The 27,615-nt window shown below is 48.3% G+C and overlaps 2 protein-coding genes across 2 annotated transcripts in view; one reads left to right on the top strand and one right to left on the bottom strand.

Moving 5' to 3' along the window:
- The window catches only part of LOC119390228 (TWiK family of potassium channels protein 7-like), an 86,941-nt gene extending 62,112 nt beyond the window's left edge, over nucleotides 1-24,829 (top strand). Inside the window, exons 2-4 of the mRNA XM_037657795.2 lie at nucleotides 6,143-6,330; nucleotides 22,377-22,628; nucleotides 24,430-24,829. Of these exons, the coding sequence (XP_037513723.2) occupies nucleotides 6,143-6,330; nucleotides 22,377-22,628; nucleotides 24,430-24,801 (812 nt within the window). The 3' untranslated portion in view covers nucleotides 24,802-24,829. The remainder of the gene's footprint in view (nucleotides 1-6,142; nucleotides 6,331-22,376; nucleotides 22,629-24,429) is intronic.
- A 281-nt stretch (nucleotides 24,830-25,110) lies between these two features.
- The window catches only part of LOC119390227 (SEC14-like protein 2), a 70,391-nt gene continuing 67,886 nt past the window's right edge, over nucleotides 25,111-27,615 (bottom strand). The window contains exon 12 of the mRNA XM_037657793.2: nucleotides 25,111-27,607. Within this exon, the coding sequence (XP_037513721.1) occupies nucleotides 27,501-27,607 (107 nt within the window). The 3' untranslated portion in view covers nucleotides 25,111-27,500. The remainder of the gene's footprint in view (nucleotides 27,608-27,615) is intronic.

Genomic DNA, 27,615 nt, shown 5'->3' with positions numbered 1-27,615 from the left:
TTGAACACGCTCACCGTAGAGGTTTGCTTATTGCATCGTTGACAAATAGCTTCTGATATTTTGGATGCCTATTGTATTCGCTGAGCAGTCATAGATTTCTACGCGACTCGCGTAGGCAATAGGATTTGATATTTCGTCTGTGGTAAGTGGGTTTTCCAGGATTAAACGTGAAGCCCATAACTTAAACGTGCTTTGCAAACTTATGAAGAGGACGAGTGGGGGACGTTTCTGTCCTCTTGCCCATAATTCATAAATAGCCTGTAAACATGCATTCTGTCTACCCCATGGGGTAGACGAATATATGTTTACAAGCTATTTGTATGTTTGTTTGTATGTTGGGTAGACAGAATGTATGTTTAAAGGTTATTTGCATGTTGCTTGTTTGTATGTTTGCACACATACTTCAACCAATACACACTTCGTACAATGTTTGAACACTTCACAGGAAAGTACACTAAACCAATGTTCATTACGGACGCATCGTCGGTACGAATCATAAGCGTAAACGCAAACAACGTAATGACCTTGTTCAGACGTTGTATTTAGCGTAAAGTACGTAATGCTTGGGGCGCAGATGTTGGCGGGCCCACGACTTTTACGACAATTAGCGATGCGGCGCTACGGCACGACCAATGGGCAAAGCAGTTTCGGTTCTCGCGGGGCTTCCGGCCGCCCCAGATGCCGCGACTTCATGCGCGTCTTGAAAGCCATGCCATGCAGTAGCGCGTCAGCGCAGTTGGTTTGCCGGTGTTCATTGTGCTGTGCGCCCGTAGCTAATACGGCGACAAGCAGCTGCAGATTGACGCCTGGCTGGGAGTTTGAGTTGGAAGCTGGAATTTCGGAGCTGCGCGATTATTGACAATGCGCTAGTTACAAAACCTTCAAGGCAAAGATTTGATGGTGTCTGCCAGCGTGCACATTTTGGTTCCTGAAGAAGCCGGCATAACGTATTTGGATCCCTTTGCAGCCCATTTATTGGTTTTCGCTAAATTTAGAAAATGTTTTTCTCCAATAATTTAGCGATGTTTAAAGTTGCTTCAAGAAGGAAGGTTATGGTCTCCCCTCTAGCCCAGCCATAACCAAAGATGCGAAACGCTACGTAGCAACAACTTTAACTAGGACGCAACGTATCTTCAGAGCGGTGAAAAACCCGCCGTAAAAAAAAAAAAAAAAACAAGTATCTTACCAAAGGCCTCAATGTGAACACAGGTGGTCGCTAGCTACGCAAACGGACGTTCCAGCAGTTACGCGATACGACACCTCGACTGCACTGATGCACTCACAAATTGACTTCTTAAGTTGGCCTTGCATTGTTGCATAGCATGTAGTGCATTTCAGCAAGGTGACCTCCGTTGTAGCTCAAGAACAGGGAGCTTGGGTAATCGCGCGGTTTCTGTAGTTTCGGCTCAGGCTGGCAAAAAGATTGTATGTGCTTACTTTCTTTCACTTTTACCTCATTTCTTTTTAACAAAATCATGTTATCTTTGCGATTGTGTCCCGGCCGCGGCGGCTTCATTTTCGATGGCGGCAAGAATGCTAGAAGCCCGTGTGCTTAGATTTAGTTGCACGTTAAAGAATCCCAGCTGGTCGAAATTTCCGGAGTCCTCCACTACGGCGTCTCTCATAATCATATGGTGGTTTTGGGACGTTAAAGCCCAGATATTATTATTATTATTATTATTATTATTATTATTATTATTATTATTATTATTATTATTATTATTATTATTATTATTATTATTATTATTATTGTTATTCGCGAATGCGAGGCAGTTACATGACACAGTGCTTGTTTCATCACATCCTTTCATCACGCACTCTTTATCCTCTTGTGCGAAGTAGCTAAGGCAAATTCCATTTTAACTGCCCCTATCATGATTGCACGACTACACTATCAGTGCTATTCTCTGCTAGTGGGAGGAAAATAAAACAAAACAGATGCGACCAAGATGAATGCACTAAGAACCTGACGTCTCCGCTTCCCACGTGGGATCCTTGTTCACACTTTTTTCGTTCCTATAGACCATTGTTTTCTTTATTATGATTCTTCCCAACAAGAGTAGCTTCTGTCAAAGTGCGGCGGACTGCCGTTCCTACATGATCGATGTCCTGCCGATACCCCGCCACACGGATCCCGAACGCGACGCTGAAAGAAGACACGCCTGAGCAACCCAGTTGTCCTATCCACAGAGCGACACTTCAACTATGCCAACGTTGCGTCGCTCAGGCACAAACCTTTCCCACTGCGACAGTCGTTGGTCCTCAGAATGCATCTACCCAAAGACAAGAGGAAGTGTCTTTATCTACAGATGCGCATATAGCCGACACCATCTTCCTGAAGAGGCCATCTGCTATAAATATTTGTTCAGTCAGCCAAGAGGCCCATTGTGCTTTAACCCCGTCCCTCCCCCATACCCAAACAACTCTCTCATCGCACGTGGTACTCGCCGTGCTATACACGTCCACCTCGAATGGGTACCGGGACACCAGTGGATGCAGGGCAACCAGCCCACTCGTTAACTGGACATAGATAGCGAGCAGCCCTGTAATGCGGTACATTTGGATTGGCCGTTGGCTCGTCGCGCTGAGCACACACACTAAAAAACATGGTTGATTCCTCCGTCATAGGAATCGGAATAACACCAAAGTAAAGCGTGCCCTTACAGAAGTGACTGAAGGTTTTCTGTACATTGATATAAGAAAAAATACACAATATATGTTGATGTCTGGCAGCTATAGCACCGTTAAACGTGGATGTACCCACGTTGATGATTGGTGGTACATCTCCATCCCGACGACTAACGTCCATGCTAGATGATTAAACAAATCCTTGTGGTAACTGTCGTAGTTAACGGTGAAAGCGTAATCAGAAAACGAGGTGTGATAGCCAGAATATCGTCGCATATTGGACGCAGAATTCGGTCGCCATTCCGCGGCACGTTAAAATGTGATTGAACACCACGGCCGGATTAGAGGGAAACGCAAAGCGCGTCGTGCCGCCCCGGTAGTCCGGCCGCGATTTTAAAGCCGATAGTCTTTCTTGGGGAACTTAAACGCAGAAATTCTGGTCTGTCTGTCTTTCTGTTTATCTGCCTGTCACCCGATTCAGCCACCCGGCCAATGTTGAACCACTTGCCCAAAGGCCAGCCATCTTGAACGGCTGACTAGGTTCATACTTCTGTACATTGTCGATCAAAAAGCTAACATTACGCGTATCTGAGGCGCAACATCACTAGGTAAGTATTAGGTGGTATGTTCCTTTAATAGAAAATACATAGATCATAATTCTAAAGACCCTAGTTTCTCAAGCTGCGCTGAAAATGCGACTGCGCTGAAACTTGCCTTCCTCCGTGCCCACTGCACGAACTCATTGTTGTGTTTCGCTTTCGGTTCAGTATTGCACTGTACGAATGCCATGAGGCGCCGCTCTGGCATTCCTGTTTTACCCAGGCGACGTGTAAACAAAAGAGCGTGCGGAGAGTACTCGTTGAGTGCGGACGTTTCTTCTGCTTCGGCGCTTCGCGCCAAACCGCGTGTTCGGGTGGCTGGCGTCCCCGGCGGTCGCGTTGGTCACCACCGGTCTTCGCCTGCTGCTGCGCCGGGACTACCAGCCCGCAACACAGCACTCATGTTTCCCGACGTATTGCCAGATGGCGTCCATATCTCACGCAGCGCCTCTTCTATCGTCTTTCGACGACATTTGCAGCGAAGCACGCAGATACGCGGCCAATTTATTTCTCGGGGTGAGTGTGTGAGCGGGGAATGCAGTGTTACAGCGAGGTAAGGCAGGCGTGCGTCGCAGAGCTATTTTTGGTTTGGATTAGCGTGATGCTATCGGCGAGGCCGACGCTTTTACGACGCTTGGGCTGAGGTCGCCACCTCGCGGTGTGTTAAGGCATTGACAAAATTGAACTTCTATTGAAAACGCGCCGAGTGGGACGGACGTGTAACGCGTTGCAGGTGCTAATCGCGGAGGCCACAGTAATGACGAATTACTTTACTTTATGGCTCCCAGAGGGCAACACCACCCCACCGACCGGGAGAGTGGTAGATATAAAAGGGGCGTTTGTAAAGCCTCTAGAGCCTGCGATCGTGGCGCAGTGGATAGCGTGCCCGACATCTGTTGTTGTGGACCGAGCGGTCGTTGGTTCGGTGCCCGTTGACGGAACTTTTCTTCTTTGCCATCTGATCGTGTAAGTTTTTTCGACGTCATTTCCGTGACGGAAGTACGTCACTGAAGTCTTGGTGGACCCCGGCATTAAACACTTTCTTCTTAAAAAAATCAGCTTTAGAGACATGCGACAGTCGACACGCGCCCTTCCCGCGGCATATTCGTACATTCAACTGCCTCGATGCTTTGCACATCCGCGAAGCACAAACGTTCGCACTGGCCAACGATGCCGTGACACACTTTAGAGAACACCCGGAACAGTTCACCCGCACTACCACTTGTTCGGGGACTACTCAAAGGTCTTTCACACTTGATGGGCGTCTCCTCACGCTATATCATCAGAGAATTTTCTCCAATTCTTTGTTCTACCGCTTTCCCCGCTCGTTCGTTGTGACTTCTCGTGCAGAAAATTTTCATCTAGCACATTAGGAGAATTTCCCTATCTTAAAACAACAAGGGACGACAGCTTCAACAAGCAGCTATTTGAAAAATGCTATCTATCTATCTATCTATCTATCTATCTATCTATCTATCTATCTATCTATCTATCTATCTATCTATCTATCTATCTATCTATCTATCTATCTATCTATCTATCTATCTATCTATCTATCTATCTATCTATCTATCTATCTATCTATCTCGAGTTTGACTACCTCTTCTCCTGGAGTTCCAGGCGAGCAGGAAAAGTTCCATTGGGCAGTTGCGTTGGTCAGCAGGAATTACTTCATAGCTGGGTGCTTCCGAATGGGAAGTTATGTCATCCGTTGGTTGCCCGCGACAGTCCAGGAAAAGCACAGTTTCCAGAAGGGTTGAGGGGTAGGGTAAGAAAAGAAAGAAAAAAAAAAAACCCAAAGGACGACGCAGTGCGCAGTCGTAGCAACTCACACACGCAAGACACCGGAAGCAAAGACGTGCCTGCCCTCTTGCAGCTATATCGAAAGGTACTCTAACGCATAAATCGCTGGGTGCTCCTTTCTGCACCACCGTGCGTGAAAACTTTCCCTCCGCGCGTGTTCCCTGTGGCATCGCGCTTGCGTGGGAACATTTCTGGTTGCCATTTTGGGCTCTGTTTCTGTTGGCCCTTTCAAAGTTCTCGCTGCCGCTCCGCTGAAAGCCTCATACGCCGGCCAGCGAAGTTTTCTGAGTGGCGGATGACGCACACACCCTGTCGCTGTGGTTGTGGTAACGCCTGAGAACTGACATTGAACTGTCAACATCCACTGCCCATCTCGTCGATGAAAACCTTCTTTTTTTTTGTCTCGACGCGGAGCTTCATAATTCACGGCTGGTGCCATATTTCGACGCGCCATACTAAATCGGGTCGACGTGCGTTTCTATAGACGGCGTACAAGTCGGTGGAAAAGCGAAAAACAACAATGCCCTCACTGCTGCACCTATAGTTGCCTGAAAAAAAAAAATACTAGAGGAAACTATAGCACTGCGCTTGCGTAGATATCTTGAGAAGAATGGATAATACTGCAACCCAATCATTTATCTAATCTGTGTTTTTGCAGCTTCCGATATCTTACCGCAATTTTCTAAGGTCTGTTTTACCTTTCAAGAAATAGTATTCCCACCTGAACGCATGAAAGCAGTAGGTGTTCTGACACAAGTATCATCATTGACACTCTGTAACGCTGTTTGACTCTAAACCACCACGTTGTAAAATCACAAAATAGTGTGTAGACAAAACGACAAAGAATGCACAATTATCTTACAGTTGTAAGTGGCCCAGTTGGTCAGTACGAGTTATGTAAGAGGAAACGAGAACACGAAATATTAGAACAGGACAGAAAGAAACGTCATAGTTCTCGCTTCAATCAATCAATCAATCAATCAATCAATCAATCAATCAATCAATCAATCAATCAATCAATCAATCAATCAATCAATCAATCAATCAATCAATCAATCAATGCAGGAGCCCTTTCAACCGAGTGATCGTAGACGTCTTCTTATGTGCTGCAGGGTACGGAAACATCGCCCCAAAGACACCCCCTGGCAAGGTGGTGACCATCCTGTACGCCATCGTAGGCATCCCCCTGATGCTGCTCTGCCTGTCGAACATCGGCAACATCTTGGCGCACAGCTTCAAGTTTTTCTACGCGCACGTCTGCTGCCTGCTCTGTCGACGGGCAGACGCCGCCGCTGCAAAGGTACGTGTACATATCGAATGATTAAAGGTATCTGTCTTTAGCGGTGTTACCATATACACTACAGTCAATCGCACGGACGCGAAGTGACGTCCTTTGACCTATGCACCTATGAGTTCGCTTTCCTGACACAATACATAATATATTAAAGATGTGGTCGAGAGAGCGATAGAGAAAGAAACACTTCATTTTTCAAACAGCTGCTTGTTCTCGCAGTCCTCACGTAATTCACTGGCTGTTGCTTCGACATAGGAAACTTATCCGAAGAACCCTTAAACAACCTCAGACAGGCCCGTAGCCAGGACTTTTTTCGAGGGGGGGGGGGGCACTTGTTGAAAACCTTAACTATTTGAGAGAAACACCTATTTTCATTATTTATTTTTGGTAAAAACACCTACTTCACCAAAATTTTGGGAGGTGGGGCCCAAGCGCCTAGACACCCCCCCCCCCCCTTGGCTACGGGCCTGACCTCCCAGAAGATACAAATAACGAGCGCGTTATTCTCTCCTGGCGTTTCCCGTCTTTTCGGCATAATTCGTGACGCCAGCAGTCCGTTAACGTGACGTCATGAGGAAACAAGCTCTCGATTGGTCCACATACGTGGGATATCAGTTGTGAATTGTCTCCTACCTTGCTTTGCGATGCACAGGCACACCCATTCTACCTTGTCACGCATGACTATCGTGCACGATCAACTGATTTCACTTCGTTTTGGGCGTTTTCGACTACGCAAGCGGAGATAACAGCGCGTAGCCGAAAAGTGCGAAATCCCGATAAGTTCTAAGCTTAGTGCTGGCGTTGTCCACGTGATTTATGAAGAAATAAGCGGCGAGAACAAGATAGCACTTTCGGAAGGGTAGGGAAGGCCAGAATGAAACCACTCTCGTCTTTGAACTTGGAGTGGTTTGGGGGCCCTTCGATATGCTGTATGCATGGGCCTGCGCACAGGAGGGTGGGAAAAGGTTGCGGTGTCGCCCCATTCTATCAATGACAAGGGGCGGTGTGCCATGTCGACCCAATACCTTTAATTATTCGGACTGCCTCGTCGGTGTTTTAAATTCATGGTTACGGCCATGCAGGCTTTTGACGACAATGGCGGCCGTGGACCCGAGATTTTGCATTCCGAGAACTGTTTACTTCACACCTTTACCCGCTCAAGGCCAGATTCCAATGGTAGGGGTGCATTGTGAGAAGCACGCCTTCAACTTCATTTTCATTTTCGCATCCACTGCGAAGCTTATTTCCTTTTGGACTCGACCAATGCAGAGTGGGAGGGGAGAAATGGGTGGAGGGGGGAGAGACTCTGCGGCGGAACTTCACTCCTCTTATGGAGAACCGTGTGCACGCCTATGGCTGTAAGGAAATTCTGCAAAACAAAGGATGGCAGAGAATGCGATGGTGCTTTAGCGTCAGGACATGTCCGGTAAGTGTGAAATACCTTCGAGTAGCCCCGCGCAACTGGCCGTACGAGTGAACTCTGTCTGGAGCTCTGTAAAGTGTGTCGCGGCATCGTTGGCCAGCGTCAACGTTTGTGCTTGCCGGATGAGTAAAGCGTCGCGGTGGTTTGATGTACGAGCGTAGGCGTGCGCACATGGGAGAGTCGTGGGGAGGTGGGCGGCCCCCAAATTTATCCAAAGGGGAGCGCCAATTCTGCCCCATGCCTTTAATGAAGTCGTACCTCTCACGTCATTTTTTAATGCGCAGGTTATGGCTAGCATGTTTTTTTTTCTCAATGAAAGCGACCAAGCAACCCTGGTGTTGCAATCGAAGATCTGTTTACTTCCCACCTTTAAGCCCGAAAGCCAGGGACCAATGGAAGGCCTTCGTGAGAAGCACGACATCGTTTCATTTTCATCTTTGCATCCATTGCCGAGCATTTTTCTTTCGGACTCGACCAACAGGAGGGCAGATGAGGGGGGGGGGGGGGGGCTGAGTTGAAACGTGTTCTCCCCCCCTCCCCCTGCCCCTTCTAATGAAAAACCCTGCGCACGCGCATGTGTGCAAGCGTAAGCGCTAAGGGTCTCTTGGCAGCGATAATGGATGGCGCGTTCAGCGGGATGGTGTTGGCTTCTGAAATGGCCAGTATCCGCGCATCGGTAAGTAAAGACACCGCCTGTTGTATTTTGGATCATCATCATCATCATCATCATCATCATCCTGACCACGCCCACTGCAGGGCAATGGCTTCACCTATGTTTCTCCAATTAACCCTGCCCTGCACTTTATGCGGTCACGTCATCCTCGTAAACTTCTCAATATCGTCTGCCCACCTATCTTCCTGCCTCCCCCTCGCGCGCTTGCCTTCTCTGGGCTCTAGTTCGTTACCTTTAATGACTAGTGGTTACCTTGCCTTCTCGCTACATGCCCTGTCCATGCCCATTTCTTGATTTCGACTAAGATGTCCTTTAGACGCGTCTGTTCCTTGATCCACTCTGCCCTCCTCTCGTCCCTTACCGTTACACCGGCCATTTTCCTTTCCACAACTTGCAGCGTCGTCCTCCATTTAAGTTGAAGTCTTTTCGTAAGCCTCTAGGTGTTTGCCGCATAGGTAAATGACCGGTAAGATGCAGCTGTTGCATACTTTCATACTGAGGTGTACTGGTGGGCTCAGAATATTCGCCAAACGTGTGTCACCCCATTCTTATTCTCGTGGTTACTTCAGTCTCATCGTTCGTATTTGCGGTCACCACCTACCCTAATTAGATGCATTCCTTTAACCCTTTCAGTGTCTCGGTACGTATCGCAAATCGCTGGTTTCTTGCGTGACTATTGAACATCACTTTAGTTTTCTGCGTGTGAATCTTTAGACCCACTTTCTGCTGCTTCTGGCGGTGTGGCAGTGGTGCGAAACGGTGGAAACAGCCGAGCTGGTGGGCTTTCCCTCCTCCTCAACCTCACTTTCCCTTCCCACCCTCTTGCTATACTGTAGTATACGTAGCTATGCTATGATTTACTCTCGCCCTTCCTCCTTCCCTTCTCCTCACCATCACTTCCCTTTTCCACCCCTTGCTACATTTACTATACATGTCTATGCTATGCTTTCTTTCTGTTTCTTTGTACTCTTTATTTTTCTCTATCTCTTTCTTTCTGTCTCTTTCTCTCTTTTTTCATTCTCGCTTGCTCTCCCTGTTTTCCTCCTTTCTGTCTTTCATTCCCTCTATCTTTTATTCTCTTTCTCTCGATCTTTTTCTCGTTCTCTCGCCCATAGCAACGCAGTCATACGGTTCCCATCAATGCTTGTGCTGCTTCCGTGCTTGGATAGGCGAGTGGTTACGACGCTCGCCTTCGGGTCGTTGGTACCCGGGTTCAAATCCCGCCTCAACATGAAATTTTCTTTCGTTTTATTTATTTCTTCTCCTCCCCCTCTCCATTTCTCCTCTCCTTTCCTTCCTCCTCTCCACTTAGCCGAGCCAGAGTTTTCGCTTAACGTTCGCCTCCCTCCTCCTTCCTGGCTCCTTGCCTCAGCACTCCTCGTTTTACTAGGCTTTACTCTCTCCCACCCCAGGTTCCAACCTCCGTCCCCAGCGCTCTCCATCACTCTCCGTCGTCCGCTCTCTCCCTCCATTGTCCTCGCATTCCCTCGCACCTGCTAAACTTGGTAGCGGGGCTTGCTTAATTCCTATGGCGCATACCCGCTCGACTTTTTGCTAATGCCCGGGGGGGGGGGGGGGGAGCTTAAACAGCTCCTTTGTAAAAACTGTGAACAAGGATACCACACGGAAAGCCGAAACATAGGTTCCGAATGCACTCGTTCGTCGTCTTGGTCGCTATCTGTAGTGTTTTACTTTCTTCCCGTTAGCAGAGAATGACACTGACAATGTAGTCCTACAATTATGAGACGCGTAGTTTAAAGGGCCCCTCACCAGGCCACAGCAAATTTTAGTTAGGTGCTGAAAGTTGTTGCGTGCCGAACGAAGAGCATTATGCCGCAAGGATTTTTCAAATCGGTTCATTACGAGCTGAGAAAAACAATAATTTGTAGCGGCGCCAAACCATGATGCGAGGAGGCGAGCTTCAAACCCTTGCCATAGAGCACTGCACGGGCCGGAATTTACGGCCCGGGCCCGGCCCGCTTTATGCAGCCCGAGCCCGGCCCGGGCCCGGGCGTACTTGACCGTACCCAGCCCGAGCCCGGCCCGGGCCCATCGTTCCAAGCCCGGGCCCGGGCGTTCATTACTAAACTTATCCAGGGCGCGCTTGTTCATGACCAGGCCCGACCCGGGCCCGCTAGAGGATATTAGTTGTTTATGATTATTAATGATGCCGTGCGCTTTGTAGCGGGCGATCGAACGGAAAATCCGGTGTGTACATGCATCGAAATGTTGCTTTGCCCGCGGTGGTACCTCAGCGGTTAAGCTGTTTCGCTGTTAAGTCCTAGGACACGGGTGCGATTCCCGCGGCCACGGCGGCCGCAATTTGATGGGGGCGAAATGCAAGAACACCCGTCTATATACTTATCTTTAGGCGCACGTTAGAGAACTCGAGGTGGTCGAAATTGATCCGGTGCCACTACGGCGTGCCTCGTAATCATATCGTGGTTTTGGCACGTAATACCAAGGAATATAAATGAAATGTACCGTATGTGTCAATCTAGAATAAAAGACCAAAATCTTTATTCCTCCCATGGGAACAACCGGGATCTGGCCCATTGTTAGCGCTGTCAATATATATATATATATATATATATATATATATATATATATATATATATATATATATATATATATATATATATATATATATCATCATCATCATCATCAGCCTGTCTACGCCCACTGCAGGGCAAAGGCCTCTCCCATGTTCCGCCAATCAACCCGGTCCTGTGCTTTCTGTTGCCACGTTATACCTGCGAACTTCTTAATCTCATCTACCCACCTAATTTTCTGTCTTCCCCTCACGCGTTTGCCCTCTCTTGGAATCCAGTCAGTTACCCTTAATGACCACCGGTTATCCTGCCGACGTGCTACGTGGCCGGCCCATATCCATTTCTTCTTCTTAATTTCAACTATGATATCCTTAACCCCCGTTTGTTCCCTGACCCACTCTGCTCTCTTCCTGTCTCTTAAGGTTACACCTATCATTTTCCTTTCCATCGCTCTCTGCGTCGTCCTCAATTTAAGTTGAGCCCTCTTTGTAAGTCTCCAGGTTTCTGCTCCGTAGGTAAGTACCGGTATATATATATATATATATATATATATATATATATATATATATATATATATATATATATATATATATATATATATATATATATATATATATATATACGTATATATATATATACGTATATATATATATACGTGATCTGGCGTGCTTACAAGGAAACCCACATTGATGTACTTGTTACTTTGACATAGTCTGGTCCAGCAGACGAAACGTTAGTGAAAATATACAGTGCCAATCTATATCTATACTGGTGAAAAAAAAAAAGCACTTCAACTGTTTTTCTATTTTTATTGCTAAGCTTTACTAAGAGCCAGCTCTTTGTACGTGTCATTTCAGCTTGGCACAGTATACCTTAGACCATGCAATGCATAACGTTCGCGTGTGCTCTAAGGCCCGACTTACGCCTGGTCCGAGTCCGGCCCGGCCCGCAGCCTCAAGCCCGGGCCCGGGCCCGGCCCGGGCCCGCACTTTCAAGCCGGAGCCCAGCCCGGGCCCACCGGAAAACGCTTCGGGCCGGGCCGGGCCCGGGCTTTCGGGCCGGCGCGGGCCCGTGCAGTGCTCTACCTTGCCACTCGCCCCGTGTAGCCTTCGCAAGCCAAATCCCATCCCTGCCCTCTTCGGCATCGGAGCCGGAGAACCACAAGACGCATACGCATGAACACGTCATACGCATGCATGGTCACGGGCGCATGACGTGCCCGAGCCAGCCAGGGCACGCGAGCGGCGTTGCACGGCCGCTACCATTTTATATAGCGGCCGTGGGCGTTGTGTCGGCGTTTTCTGTGGTGTACTGCTTGTTTCTGCGGGACGGGCATGAAAGCTGCAACATTTGTACGGGCACAAGACTAGCGGAATCAAATAGCCAGTGCCGCATGAACATTTAGGAAGACGCAGGTGGACAAATGAGCCTAATGAGCGCTTGAACGGGGTAGAAAATTACGCAGTTGCGTTGTCAGGGCTGGCGTCTTCTCGGCGCGCAAACAACGAGAACACGAATGCATGCGAAACGGAGGCAGGTTAAGCCGCGTTCAGACTGCAGTCGCATCTGTCATAAGTGTCGTATCGCGTAACTGCTGTAACGTCCGCTTACGTTGCTAGCGACCACGAGTGTTCACATTGAGCCCTTCGGTAATATACGTTTTTTACGACGGGCCTATCACCGCTCTGATTTTTCAACATGGCGCTGTTGGTCGTAGAGAATGGGTCTTTGACGCACTTCATCGACGAGCAACTCATCGCTGCACAATGAAGGCCCTTCCGCACTCGTCGTAGAACTTGCCGCGAGAACACAAAACAACGACCACGGGCAAACCAGCTCCACAGACACGCTGCTGCATGCCGAGACGCGCATGAAGACGCGGAGTCTGGGGAGACCGGAAGCCCCGTGAGCGGGAAGTGAAAACCGAAACTGCTTTGCCCATTGGTCGTGCCGTAACGGTCGCATCAGTAGTGGTCGTAAAAGTCGCGGACCCGCCAACATTTACGCCCGAAACGTTACGTACTTTACGCTAAATACAACAACGTCTCAACAAGCTCATTACGTTGATTACATTTACGGTCGCGATCCTTACCGACGATCCGTACGTTGCGCACATAGTCTGAACACGGCTTAAGTCCCGCATCTCGCTGCGATTCGCAGTAAAAAAAAATCACAGCATATCCACGGAGTGAATGATGATGAGTGGGCGAAGCTGCGGAGGTTCATCGGTAAACCGTGAATCTTCCGTGAATTCTGCCCAGTACATCATCACCGACGTGAGATCGGGCGCGTTTATACTAAAGGTTCGATGAGTTATGACGACTTGCAGCTCACTTTAATTTTACATGTACGCTGTGAATTTTCATTGTTTAGAAAACCATTGCTTTAGGAAACATCTGGCGTCTTTCGTTAAGCAGCTGGCGTCTTTTCGTTTTGCTTTAGAAACATCTGGCGTTCTTTCGTTTTGCTTTTACAAAACATCTGGCGTCTTTCGTTGGTTTATTTCATCAATCAACGGCGTTTTGAACAAATTTTTTATTGTTTAATCACGCACAGGAGAAATCTCACCAGGCACTACCTTGGAGGTAAACAATGGCTGCTAATGGGAATGAGAGACAGAAGAAGTCGGCTTTTAGCTAACACTTACACTTCCACTTCTACTAACGTTTCCTACTGGAACATGCCAATGGCTGCTAATGGGGAATGAGAGACAGAAGAATTCGGCTTTTAATTAACGCGCACGCTGCGAATTTTTTATTGTTCAACAACGCACAGGAAAAATCTCCCACCGGCACCACCTTTGAGGTCAAAGCGTAAGACTGGCTACGCTCTACGACTACTACGACTACGACTACGAGGGACGAACGGGTGCCGCCTTAAGGAGCTTCGCCCCTAAAAAATTGCAGTGGCTTAGCTCGGCTGTTAGCTGAAGATCAGCTGATTATTCTTAGCTTTCCTGGTTGTCAAGCTTCTCTGCTTTTCTGCGCCGCTTAGCAGCATTTGCGCTCTCCTTCTCCGTGGTTATATCACACCAGCAAACGCGAGCCAGCCGGTCTCACAAATGGCTAACCTCCCTGTACTTCCGTTTTTCTTTTCCTCCTCCTCCTCCCCGCTATATGTATACCCCCACTGATACGTCTGCGTATGCGCGCAAAATGAGAGGCGCTATCAGACGGCCACTGCGCAACGGAGGCGCACAGCTGGGCGCGCGCCGGCGCCAATGCGTCTGCCACGGCTATGACGTCACTCTTCTGGAATGCGCAGACCGACGAGGCGCGCGCAGCGGCTCCGGTGCGCCAGCTGTGCGCCATGTGACGTCACTGCTCCTCGCGTATGCGCAGCACGGCTCTCAAAGTGCCACGAGAAACCTCGGCCGCCTCGGCCAGTGTAGCTAACGCTACAAAAAAAAAACAGGTGTGTCATTTCTCTCAAATGTCATTAAACAAATTACACAAGCTACACATGCAGCGTAAAATAATTATCGCAATGCCACGGGCTACTGTGGGCGACGTCAGAGCACAGATGTCTACGTAGGGCCATTCCTGATAGTACGTCATCCCCTCCTTTGGGCGCGCGCCCACGAGACGAAGTGAAAGCGGCGTTCAGCTTGAAACTCGACCTATTTCCGTGACGCGTAGCGTTGCAAATTGGCAGACGTGATCGTGAACGCCGAGTGTGTGCATTGCGCTCATCAGCTCAAATTGGTCAGACCTGGTGAGGGGCTTTTTAAGTGGACTTCACCTTAGCTACATTGTACTAGTGGATAAAAAGTGCGTGATGAGGGGATGGACGAAACGAGCGATGTGTCATGTAACTGTCTCGCAATCGCGAAGACAAACCCATTTTATTATTACTGTCATTATTTTGTTTAAAAGAAAATAGGGATAAGGGAGAGGAAATAATAAGAAGGAATCTTTTTGCTGGTCTTTGTCGAAACTGCAGAAACCGCATAATTATCACTGCTCCCTGCGCTTGAGCTACAACGGAGGTCACTTGTATACCTTTCTGAAACAAATTAAGTGGTACGCAACGCCTACATAATTGCTGTCAAGTCCTCCTGTGTGCAGTGAAGTGTTCAAACATAGAGAATAAGTTTGTGCATCGGGATCGCTTATCGTTCTCCTATCGTAGAGTACGTCACACAACCTTTTAATGTCATTCGAATTCCAACGAGTAGTAATATGCCGCTACCCCTCGATATATAATGTCATTAGAATCGAATGAGTTCGAGGAACACATACGGCTTAGCACTCAAATCGAATACATTCTCTGCACCTCAGACACAAGCAAATATACGGGATTGAGAGTCCCTAATTTGAGAAGCGCTTACGCTTTGAAGGTATCTGTGATTTTATACGAGTTTCCCTTTTCCTTGGATGAAGGTCCTTCTCGTATTTGCACAAAGAATGTTTCTTCCCCCTTTTTTTGGACCTATGCAAACAGAGGAAGTGAAAACCTTCTGGCTAAGTGTGAAGATGGGGCACAATGTGAACTGGAAGCGATCTTTGTGCTTATCTGACTAAATTTAAGGTCAAAACTACCATGTTGGACTTCAGATAGGAAGGGCGGGGGCGGAGGGTTGTTCTGACGTCGTGCCGGGGCAGCATATTACTGCCCGGCGGGCCGCAGGTTGCCGACCCCTGCTCTAAGCCGTCATTACTTTCCGTAAACACACCATGACAAAACCGTATGTTGGCCTAGGTTGGTTCGTTAGGGACAGCTCACCGCTCTTCCGCAATAGAGTGCATAGCACTCCTTATCCAAACATTTTCGAGCGAACCTTCTTTAAAACTCACAGATTTCGGTGGCGGCGTCGTACGCGAAAAACCCGGCACCGGACAGCGTACAGAAATGCAGCCCTCATATGCGCGCCAATCGCATGCGCACTTGTGTGCGCCGTTGTCCAATAATTAGGGATCCGTGTTTTCGGCTTTATCCGAAAAAATCCGACAAACATTCGCCGGTAAAATTTTTGACAATTCGGATTTATCCGATAAACTCCGATTTCAAGGGCCAATATGACCTGGTTCCGTTCTTTATCCAAAGGGCAAGTTCTAAGCGCTCATTGATACATCTTCTGGTTTGACCGATTTAAAGTTTACCGCGCGTAGCTGTATTGTGCTCCGACTCAGCTTCCTACATGCAGAAGCTTCACGAGGGCTTCCAACTCTCCAACCCCGAATTCAAGGCGCTCCACTTCAAAGATCCGTGCCACCTACTCAACAACGCTCTGTATGGAATCAGGACGAGCTCGTTTAACGTAGTTCACGATTTTGTGGTGCACTTTACTGCCCTGTTGAAGTCGTCGCGGGAGCTGCGCCGTAAGTTTGTGTGCGTAAGTTTGGTATTGTGTGATTGGCCATGGGCATGTCCATCAAGTCGCTGAAAACTGTACGTCCGTCGAGGTGGTTCTCTTTTTATGAAGCTCTAGAAGATATTTTGGTCTACTGGCGCGCCATTTTCTCTTTCTTCAGAAGCGACGAAGCCAAGGGAACGAAGTGTGAGAAGCTCAAGAGTCTTATTTCATCGCCTGAAGCTGTGCACGACTTGTTCGTTAAGATGAGGTTTCTGAAGACCAATTCGTGTGCCGTACTCTCAGTCATTAAGGAACTTGAGGCAGAGAGTACCCTGGCACACCAAGTTTTATCTCATACTGGGGGTTCGTTTGCACGCACTGATCAGCCAATGGCGTGATCCAACCGAGGTCTTCGCATCAGATGTCACAAGTCTGTTGGACCTCCTTGACGAGACTGACCGCTTAACGACTGTCGCAGACTTTCACGATACTACGCTGCTGTCGCCGAAAAGTGGAGACAGACATCTGAGAGGAACCTGTGCGATCAACTCCAGTACACCAAAGAACCGTTTTGGTACTGTGTTCAATTTGTGAATACAAATGTGAAGCATGAGCTGCCCTGTGCGTTCCAAACCTATGCGCCTATTTTTCAATTAGTGCTTCTTGAAACTAACGACATGAACCAGCTCCTGAGTGTTTTTGCGAACTATCAGTGCTATGAAATATGTAACATTGTTGAACCCCTGTCGTTTTGGAGGCTTCACAATGTCAAGTGGCCAATGCTTTCTCGCTGCGCGCTGCGTCTTCTGGCGCTTCCTGTCTCTAGCGCTAACGTTGAAAGGGCATTTTCGAAGCTGATAGTCGTCAATCGAAAGAAGTTCGCTTCGATCACTCACAACCTCGCAAAGTATGCTTGCGTGTTTTACAGTAAGCTTTGAGCACACAAATGCACACACACGCACACACACACACACACACACACACACACACACACACACACACACACACACACACCACACACACACACACACACACACGCGCACACACACACACACACACACACGCACACACACACACGCACACACACACACGCACACACACACACACACGAACACACACACACGCACACACACACACACGCACACACACACGAACACACACACGCACACACACACACACACACGCACACACACACACGCACACACACACACACACGCACGCGCACACACACACACACGCACACGCACACACACACACGCACACACACACACACACACGCACACACACACACGCACACACACACGCACACACACACACGCACACACACACACACACACACACACACACACACACACACACACACACACACACACACACACACACACACACACGCGCGCGCGCGCACAAATGCAGGTGTTTTGTGTTCAAGTATTTCGCTTGTTCGTATATGTTTTTGTACATTCAAACCTTCTAGAAAAAAAACGTGCGCTTTCTGTGTTTCGATGTTTTAGTTCAAGAGATGAATTGATCGAAGATTTTGGGTTTTGAGAATAATAGAAAACACTGAATTTCGAAGAATTGGGGATTTACGAGAGATAAACTCCGATAAACGCCAAATATCGCCAAAAATATAAGCTCCGATAAACACCCGCCGATTTTCAAGAAAAATAAACACCGAAAACACGGAGCCCTACCAATAATTGACGCTCTCACGATCGTGGGCTTGTCGGCGAACAGCCGTTATTGATATGGCAATCTGACATTTTATCGAGGCGACTTGTCATTTCATCTTTCCACATTTTATTGTGTCCTGGATACGAACGCATGACCGTCGTTGTTGCCTGTAGCAATTGAAAGAAACAATTAGTAGGGGGCATTGTACAATGCGATAGACAGAAAGAAAGAAAGAAAGAAAGAAAGAAAGGAAGAAAGAAAGAAAGAAAGAAAGGAAGGAAGGAAGGAAGGAAGGAAGGAAGGAAGGAAGGAAGGAAGGAAGGAAGGAAGGAAGGAAGGACCGTCAGGAATGCTCCCGCCAAACTTCGCTTGCCCTCATTTTCACGACAAGGCAAGGGCTCCACTACTTGTTACGAGGTACCTCTGAGCAGGGGTGTAGCCAAAGGGGGGGTTGGGGAGTTCACCCCCCCCCCCCGAAATTTTTCAGTTTTGCTTGCGTATGTATACACGCATACATACAAACGCACGCACGGACATACATAAAGTATGGTTGACCCCCCCCCCCCCCCCCCCGAAAAAAATTTCTGGCTACGCCCCTGCCTCTGAGTGGCCGCTTCGCTAAAACCCGACCACAATGGCCATCGCCATGTGCTCAGTGGAGGTTTTGTCTTGCGAGTACACCACGCGCGGATAACGTGATGAAGGCCTGCTTCCTAGAAGCATCGCCTTTATTCGCAACTTGTAGGGCACCGGAGGCGGCGGCGGGGGACAACTACGCCACCATAATTGGCTGTTCTTGTGAGCTCATAACAGCTTACGCTGTAATTAACTGATTAAGCGAATCGAACTCTAATAGAGCCTGTGTCGTAATATGTGTCGGAGTCTATATACGAGAACGCATACACAACACAGACAAAAACACAAGTTTTCATTGCCCGTATTCTTTTTCTTTAACAGCGGCGCTGTTTAAGCTCGGATTAAGCCTCGTTAGTCGCGAAAAGAAATTATCATCATTATGAACCGGCACGTGCTCTCTTCGTCCTCTTCGTCATCTTCTGCTTCGCTCCTAAAAGACGTGCGCCGATTTGTACGGTGTGGGAAGTAATAACTCCAATGAGCGAGAGAACGAGTACAGAGAAAGAGAAAGCAAAAGAGAAAGAGAGAGGGAGAGCAAGAAAGAAAGAGAAATTATGGCGAAAAAAAAAAAACCGTTGGCGAGGCGGGATTCTAACCCGCGTACCCACGATCGAGCGTCCTATAGCCACTCGGCTATCGAGGCACGCTAGTAGAGAATATCATAGCCTCGTATCAACGTTACTAGAACAAACTCAGTTTCAAAGCTCCGTATCTCCGCCAGCGGAGGAGGGTGGTCCGAACGGCGGTCGCGAGAACTAGCGGCGCTGCAGTTCCGTCTTGCGCCACTATCGGCGCGTCGTCTGCTGCCACGGCATAACGCTGCGGTGCGCCGCGCAGTTGCTCGCGGCAACTTTCTTTTTGTACTAGTTAGGTGGATACTTAGGTGGATATGCATAACATCGTCTGTATGCATTGGCCCGCGTGCGTTGTTCATTGATTGGCTAAGAATCGATGTTCGGTCTATATTGCCACGCCCACTTGTTTTATTTTGATGTATTGGGGTTTGACCCAACGTTACTAGAACAAACTCAGTTTCAGAGCTCCGTACCTCCGCCAGCGGAGGAGGGTGGTCCGAACGGCGGTTGCGAGAACTAGCGGCGCCGCAGTCCCGTCTTGCGCCACTATCGGCGCGTCGTCTGCTGCCACGGCATCACGCTGCGGTCCGCCGCGCAGTTGCTCGCGGCAACTTTCTTATTGTACTAGTTAGGTGGATATGCATAATGTCGTCTGTATGCATTGTCCCGCGTGCGTTGTTCATTGATTGGCTAAGAATAGATGCTCGGTCTATATTGCCACGCCCACTTCTTGTTTTATTTTGATGTATTCGGGTTTGACCAGCAAGGAGGGTTATCAACGCTCGACGCTGTCCGCGAAGCAGTGTTCGAGAAGCTTCGCGATTGTAATAGATCGTTTTGGAAAGATTACGCGCTGCACGCGAATGTTCCAGCTTTGCCGAGAGATAACGCCGCTACCAGCGATATCGCTGGAAAGTTCGATAGCGCCTGTATAAAAGCCGACGCGCTTGACCGCTTGTCAATTGATCGACGGTCGACGCTCTGTTCGCCGCTATCAGTGTATTGCTGTAGTTTGACTTTCAGTTTCCCGACCACAAGTTCGGCCAAATAAAGAGTTTCATCTCGGACCTGCTGACTGCTGCCTTCGTCGACGTCACGACCCTGTGACAATATTTGAGCTGTCTACATAGCGCTTAACTTCCAAGCATAGGAGTTTCTAAGCGAATGAGGGTTTTCAGAGTAATTTTTATAACTACCACCACAATTTTAGCCGCTGCCGTCTTATCTAGACCAAGAACAACCCAACACGTTTGTAAAAGCCTTTACAGTGTACAAAGAAGCGTACTTACTCGAGATACAAAAACGTTCTAGAAAAACAGTACTCATGTTTGTACAATTTATTGAAAAAAAACTTTCTCGAAAAACATCACCAATGCCTTGCAATGCTTACAAGACACGTTTTCGCGGCGGCTAAAGGGATACTGACCCAAAATCAGAAAATTTTACGAGAACTCGGTAAATGAAATCTCAGTGTGCTATTACATCGAATAGATGTCGTCTCTGAGCAGTTATTTCAGCGGATAGTTGTATTTTCGGTGTCTCATCTTTCTACGTCGCATCCTTCTACGGTGCCTTAAACAATTCGAACAGATCGGCCGTGATGTGAGGACCGAGCAATTATTCGCGCGTACTCTGTCGCTAGAAGAGTCGTCAGTATTCAACTTCAGTTTTTCAACTTCACCGAGCAGATGGTCCATGCCCGCAGCACTTTACACCTCTACGACAGCCGTTTGCGTTTCGTGCTGTAGCCGTTCACTACGCAGTTAATACTGCTCGTCACTACAATTATTCTTTTGCACAAGTAAGTATCCGTTCCCGAAGCAAAGTGTGTGGATTGGGCTAGTTGGTATTCCATTATTAAACTGTTCAGCGCAAAAAATTTGACACGGTACACATAGAAAAGACGAGGACCAGCGCTGGTCCTCGTCTTTTCTATGTGTACCGTGTCAAATTTTTGCGCTGAGCAGCCCGTTCCCAAGCCGGCGAGTGTAAAATATTCCGCACATCTTGTTCAATACCTCGTCGAAGAATCTCTCGAAAATCCACTGCTTTGAAGGCATAGCGACAGCTGACAACTGATCGAATGTTAGTGTGATGCAACTCAGTCTTGGTAGCGTATATAGGTAATCGCCTGCCTTTCGTTTGCTGTTCTATGTCTGGCGGCTCCTCCAAATTGGGCACTGGGCTTTCGCGGGACGCCGTGCGTTTTGGGGGGGGGGGGGGGGGGGGGAGTTGCACCTAAACACCGAACATTTTGGCTTTCAAATGTGGGGTGGAAGTGCTGGGAACAAGCGCGGCACGGCACCTGGCGCGAGTTCCCACTTTCCACGTGAGATCGAAACTTCTTGTCCCGCAACGACACGACGATAGTGCTTTACAATGTCGTCACTCTCAAAATGAACGTCACAGACCTTGCATTTCGCAGTAAGCTTTCTATCTTTGCGATGCAAAGCTTGAATGGCATAGGGTCTTTTGCGGGTCCGAAGAAGTGTCGTGAAGCGGAGTCGTCGTTGCGGTAGCCGCTCTTGCAGCCCGGCGCAAAGCAAGTCGGCATACCGCACTGTGAATCTGTTCGCCCTCGTTACGCTTCGTACATCATGCACGTGTCTTCGTACAAGACTCTAAGCCTGGTCAAGAACAGTCGCAAAAATGACGAGCTAACAAAGCGCAGACGACGCTGTAACCCACGTGTGCTCGTACATCGGCGGCGCCGATCACAAGCGCCAGCCGCGGGAGCTAGACGTGACTGCAGCGCCACTAGTTCTCACGACCGCCACTCGGACCGCCTCTCCGGCGGAGCTTTTAAACTGAGTTTGTTCTAGTAACGTTGCCTCGTATAATGTAGCAAGATGGAGGGAAAGCAAGTAAGGGTGAGGAGGAGGGGAGAGAGTAAGACATAGCATAGCCTTGTACAATGTATTATAGCGAGCGGGTGAAAAAGGGAAGTCATGATGAAGGGGAGGGAAAGGAGGAGGCGAGAGGGTGAAGCATATATAGCCATGCATAGTATAGTATAGTATAGTATAGTATAGTATAGTATAGTATAGTATAGTATAGTATAGTATAGTATAGTATAGTATAGTATAGTACAGTATAGGAAGGGGTGGGAGAAGGGAAGCGACGGTGAGGAGGAGGAAAAGGAGGAGGGGACCGCCACCATCTCCCCTGTTTCTCCATTCATCGCACCACTTTTTACCGAACCGCGTTCGCGCGCATTTCGCAGATTCAGGCGTCGCCGACAGCGAAGACGCCAGCTCAGATACCTTCCGAGGTTCTCGACGCCGTGGTGACGGTGGCCAACAACGTTTCCAAGGGAGACAACAACGGCAGCGTCACGGGTCTGCTGACCGAAAAGAGCGGACGGCCGCCCGAGCTGTCACCTCCGCCAAGTCCCGAGAAGCTGGCCGCGTCTCCCTCTTCGGCGAATGACCTCCCGTCGAAGAGACCCGTCAAGGAATCTACGCCTGTGTCACAGGTGAGCTAACGTTGACGAGGGAAGTGGTTATTGGTGTCACGAGCAACATGTGACTCTGTTATTTCTCTTTCAAGCACTTCCGGTCAGGCACTTACTTCCGGTTTTCCGAATGTTCCGTAAGAGTGTCTGAAAAGAATAAAACTGGTACGAAATCGATGCTTCTAGTTCAAGTTAGGAGTTATATTGGATACATACGATATAAGAGCATACGTTTTCTTAAGAAAAGGAACAATTAATTCTCAGCATAATTAACGAAATTTAGTTGAATGATTGCATTGAAAAATCAGACGGTGTTCTTGTGAGCAGCTGCGATGGTCGTGGCACCTGGCGGAGCAGCTCTCGTTTCGTTGTCATGGCCTCCGAGAATAACCTGCAGCGCGCCGCCGGCTAATCTCGGAGGCCATGTTCTTTGTACTTGGCCTTTGAGATCCGCTTTCGCAGTGCGAGTAAACGCAAAGTCAAATCAAGGAATGCACCAGGGCACACGAAGGCCGAGGTGCGAGTGCCTCTACCGGACACTTACGTCAAGGATTAGAGTCGCCTCCATTTTCTCTCGTTTTTTTTTTTTTTTAGTTTTTAAAACGCCAAACTATATTCCTCTTCGAGGCATGCGAACGAAAGTGGTGCGTTTCATTCACTCGGATTTACCACACTTCAGCGCGTAATGTTCTAATGCTTGCCAAGCCATATCTTCAACGTCTTCGACGAGTACTGAGGCTGCTTTCGGGGTATAATGCAACGTATACCATAAACAGAAAATGCAGCGCGAAAACATTTTCGTGAAATTCTGTCCTGCCTCATTGTCTACTTCGTCAAACTTGTCCATATTTATGTGGTTGGAACTGCAAGCGAGATGGACAATATTTTACGATGCCATTCAATACAGCTTAAGTGTGGTTTCGCAAACCACACAAAGGCATGCAGCTGGCTTCGGTCGGTCAGTTCAAACAGAGACTCGTGATGATGACCATGAATCTATCGGCCGATAGCGGCGGACTCGCTTTATATGATACTGAATTCATTCAATAAAACTGAAGGAAGTCAGTGGTGTAATTCGTACGTTCTAGCATTCCCGTATAACGTTATGTATACACATAGGTCGAAAAGATCGACGTGCACCGACTCAAGCTTAAGCAAAATACTGCGAGTGCAAACTCTTACGCGCGTGTAGAGCTCCTCCACAAGACGATCGAGTCAAAGGTGTAAAAACATCGTGAAAGAACGGGGCAAACGGACGATACGAACAAATTGATCGAAGCTGGTGCGCATCGACTTCAATAAGTATCAGCTGGTCCGCAATCAGCACACACTGACTCGTCCTTATCTACACTGAGTTAAAAAAGCGCGTGTGCGTCTGTCGAGGATCAAAATTGACATCAAAGAGCACTTTGGTACTGGAGTGCGTTTCTCTACTGCATAGGTCGGCAATAAAAAAGTTAAGCTCACTCAGATTCACTTAAGAAATACCTATATTTGGCGCTTAGGGCTCGCTTGGACCCACCAAAATTTACTTCAAACGGACTCACACGGACCCGCTCACTAAAATTTATCTCTACAGGACTCACTCAGACTCAGACTCACGGCCCGATCCAAGTCTGAGTGATTCTGAGTGAGTCAATTCGTAAGTGAGTTTGCCGAGCTATGCTTTACCGTAGGAGGTGCGAATGGAGAGAGAGAGAAAGAGAGGGTGAGAGGAAAGCCAGGAAGCTTAAGAAGACTTTTGCCGTTTGCAACCCTACTCATTGAGAGAGAAATGGGGCAGTAAGAGAGAAGACACGAGTCTAGCTCTTCACTGGCGCAGGAGCGTATCCCGGTGTACCTGGTGCTTCTGCTGGTGGGCGGCTACGTGTGCTTCGGCGCCACGCTGTTCTCGGTGTGGGAGGAGTGGAGCTTCCTGGACGGCGCCTACTTCAGCTTCATCACGCTCAGCACCATCGGGTTCGGCGACATCGTGCCCGGTTCGCACCTGCTCGAACAGGGCGCCACCTCGGGCAGCGGACAGGCGAAGCTCATCATCTGCTGCTTCTACCTCGTCTTCGGCCTGGCCATCATCGCCATGTCCTTCACGCTGGTTCAGGAGGAAGTGGTGCTCAAGTGCAAGGACCTCGTGCGCACGCTCAAGGCGCTCGTCTCTTCGGACGAGTCCGCCACGACGCCAGCCGCGACTTCCTAGCCCGCTGGGCGTGGGCACGAAGTACTTCAGGTACGCCAACAGGATTGATTGATTCCTAGATGCAATCATGTATAGATGCATTTCAGTCACACTGCCAGAAGCATTGACTTTTCTAACCCAGCAGAATGTGGCTCTGAATATTAGCACGCAGAAAACTGACGCGATGATGAGTTCAACAGTCTCAGAAGAGAACAGTGATCGATAAGACCACTATATTTCTATACTGGTCTTGCAAAACATACGAGCGGCGCCCAGATGCACAGAGATAAGAACACGACACAGCAGAAATCTAACGTGACCCGTGTTTTATTGCACCAACATACTGAAGTGTACAATGTACAAACGGCCAACGAACAACTGCCTCTCTCTAATGGCGATGTCGGATTTTAAGTTATTGTTTTTAAAGGACAATAACAATACAAGAAAGCCCCGAAGGACCGCGCTTGCGTGCGGTTATCCAAATAACTTGGGCATATAGTCGCGTGCGCACTCTTGTAGTTTCGACATTTTCATTGCTCATCAGTGAGGAAAATATAAAGAGATGGAAAACAAACAAACGAACAAACAAACAGTTCTGCAGCTTTTATCACAGGTTACCTTCCGCGCTCCACAAGGTGTGCACTATCCAGTGGTAGGGTATAAAAACGCGTAAACGGAGACCTTGCCACAGTAACGCTAAAGCACTCATGTAATCATGTACGACACACTTAAACAACTCAGCTCTGTAACAGCGAGGCGCGATAGACAACGCGTTCTAACAGCGGTGGTTACGCAAGACGAGCGCACGTACACAAAATGTGCAATGTGATATGCGAGTTTAAATTAATACGACAGCAACGCATACAGGTGTGCTCTCGACGTGCCACCTTATCTTTACATGGACCAGTGGCAAATAGCGACCGTCACCTATGACCTTGAGAAGCGTGCAAGTTTTCAATCTTGAAAGCAGCTTCAGCGCGAAAGCCCCGTATTGACCTTCTTAGCGCAAGAGGCCGGCCGGTTAATATGCGATGACTACAAACGTTCTTGTTTTACGTGCTTGTTTCCAAGCACAGCACCGGGGTGCGAAGCACTCGCTCAAACTTGCAGTCATGTGTGAAACAAGGGCAGTAGTTTCATGTCGAGGCCTGTTATCGAGAACGCGTGTTCTGGTTAGGAGAAAAATAACCTACCTGCCGCAAAGCGCAATCTACTACGTGAAAAAGAGGTCTTTATAGCTTTGGCGGCGCAAAACTGTTGAAGAGATGAGTGAAAGAGACGGGAATTCTCTGCCTTCATGAATGCATTATCGAATTTTCTTTTTGAAGATCTCCTATTCATGCACAACTTCGGATTCATCCATTGGCCCTTATATAATTTTTGTATGTCCATATCCGGCCTATCAAACGGTACCATTAGATCGTGACATTGCGCCTTTGTTTACAATCTCGTAAAGTCGCATGATGTAGGAGGAACATATGTCATGCGTTCTTCCTTTCTTTTCGATTGGTGGCAAGGCGGAATGTCGGGCAAAAAAAAAAAAATTGCTGTTACCGGCAACTTGCCGTAAAACCTTGCTTCTGTGGGTAAACACGTGTGCTCTGTCGGCGGGGTTTCACTGCAAACGCCTAAAGGAGTGATAGACGGCACACATAGCTGAACAGGAAACCAACAAAGCGGTGTTTTATTTGCCCCTGCCTAGGCAGGATAATTATGTAAAAGCAAGTGCATAACAGCAAATACAACAACAAACACTTTATACACAATTAGCAGAAATATTGCAATCGGGCGCGCGAAATGAAGCGTCCGAGCTTTCTGTCGAGCGATCCTTGTAGTTCACCGTGTACCAGTGCCGCCGCACTATTTCATTAGAGTTCACTAATACTGTCGAGGTGCATGACGAGATTTGCCACAACTCTGCTTGAGGGTCCTAACTAAAACTTAAAGCGTTAACGCATACATATAATTACTTATGAAGGGTGTGATTGCTAAGGGCGACGCTTACACAAGCATACGCAACTCCTTTTTCAAAGATATACGATGGCGACATGAATCACTAATGTAACCAGATTTCCAATACACCTCCATGCTGCGGGCCTCATATCTCATATCTTTCGGTCGTGTTATCGACGCTAGAAGCTTCAGCAAAACACTAATTGCTATTTCCATTCACCATCTCGAACTATTTTGAGCGAGGCATGACATGGCAATGCCGAAAAAAAGTTGAAAAAGGGTTGAGACTTCAAGCTCAAGGTGGCAGTACAAAATCAGCGATATCGTGATTGTGCTCACTGTTCGCTTCCAGACCGACAGGAGACCGTTCGCCGAAAATCTGACTGAACGTGAAGGAAAAGAAGTGTTGTGCGGTTGCACAAATTTAATGAGAGTTTTGTGCTGTTGACTCTGTGCCATTTCTGACTTAACACGCCTCCTGTTCCAGTGAATGTAGCAACAGTAGACAATTTAGCCGTTCAGTTTCCTTGCTGGAAGGCAAAAAAGGGACGGAGGGGTGAGTCTCAAGCCCAGTGGCATACTATTATCGTGGGGCTGGTGCGCTCGCCATCTTGAGTCGAACGTTTGTGTCAATTTAAGTTGTGGCAGCGCTGGCTTTTGTGCACGTTGGAGTCGTTTTGAATTCGGTTGGCTTCTGCGGTGACGAGCGGTCAGACTCCGCTGTCATGGAGCTAGCTTGTCGGGAAAGGGAGAGCGGGCGTGTGACGTCACGCCTCGTCCTCTCTCTCGCTGATGGTAGGCGGTACCACTCGTACAGTGTAGGTGAGCTTCTTGCTGCGGTAGGCGCTGAACGTGTTGTCGAACTTCAGCACATCTGCGAAA

The sequence above is a fragment of the Rhipicephalus sanguineus genome, chromosome 4 (genome assembly GCF_013339695.2).
Source record: "Rhipicephalus sanguineus isolate Rsan-2018 chromosome 4, BIME_Rsan_1.4, whole genome shotgun sequence".
NCBI lineage: Eukaryota > Metazoa > Arthropoda > Arachnida > Ixodida > Ixodidae > Rhipicephalus > Rhipicephalus sanguineus.
This window is presented reverse-complemented; position numbering and strand designations above follow the sequence as displayed.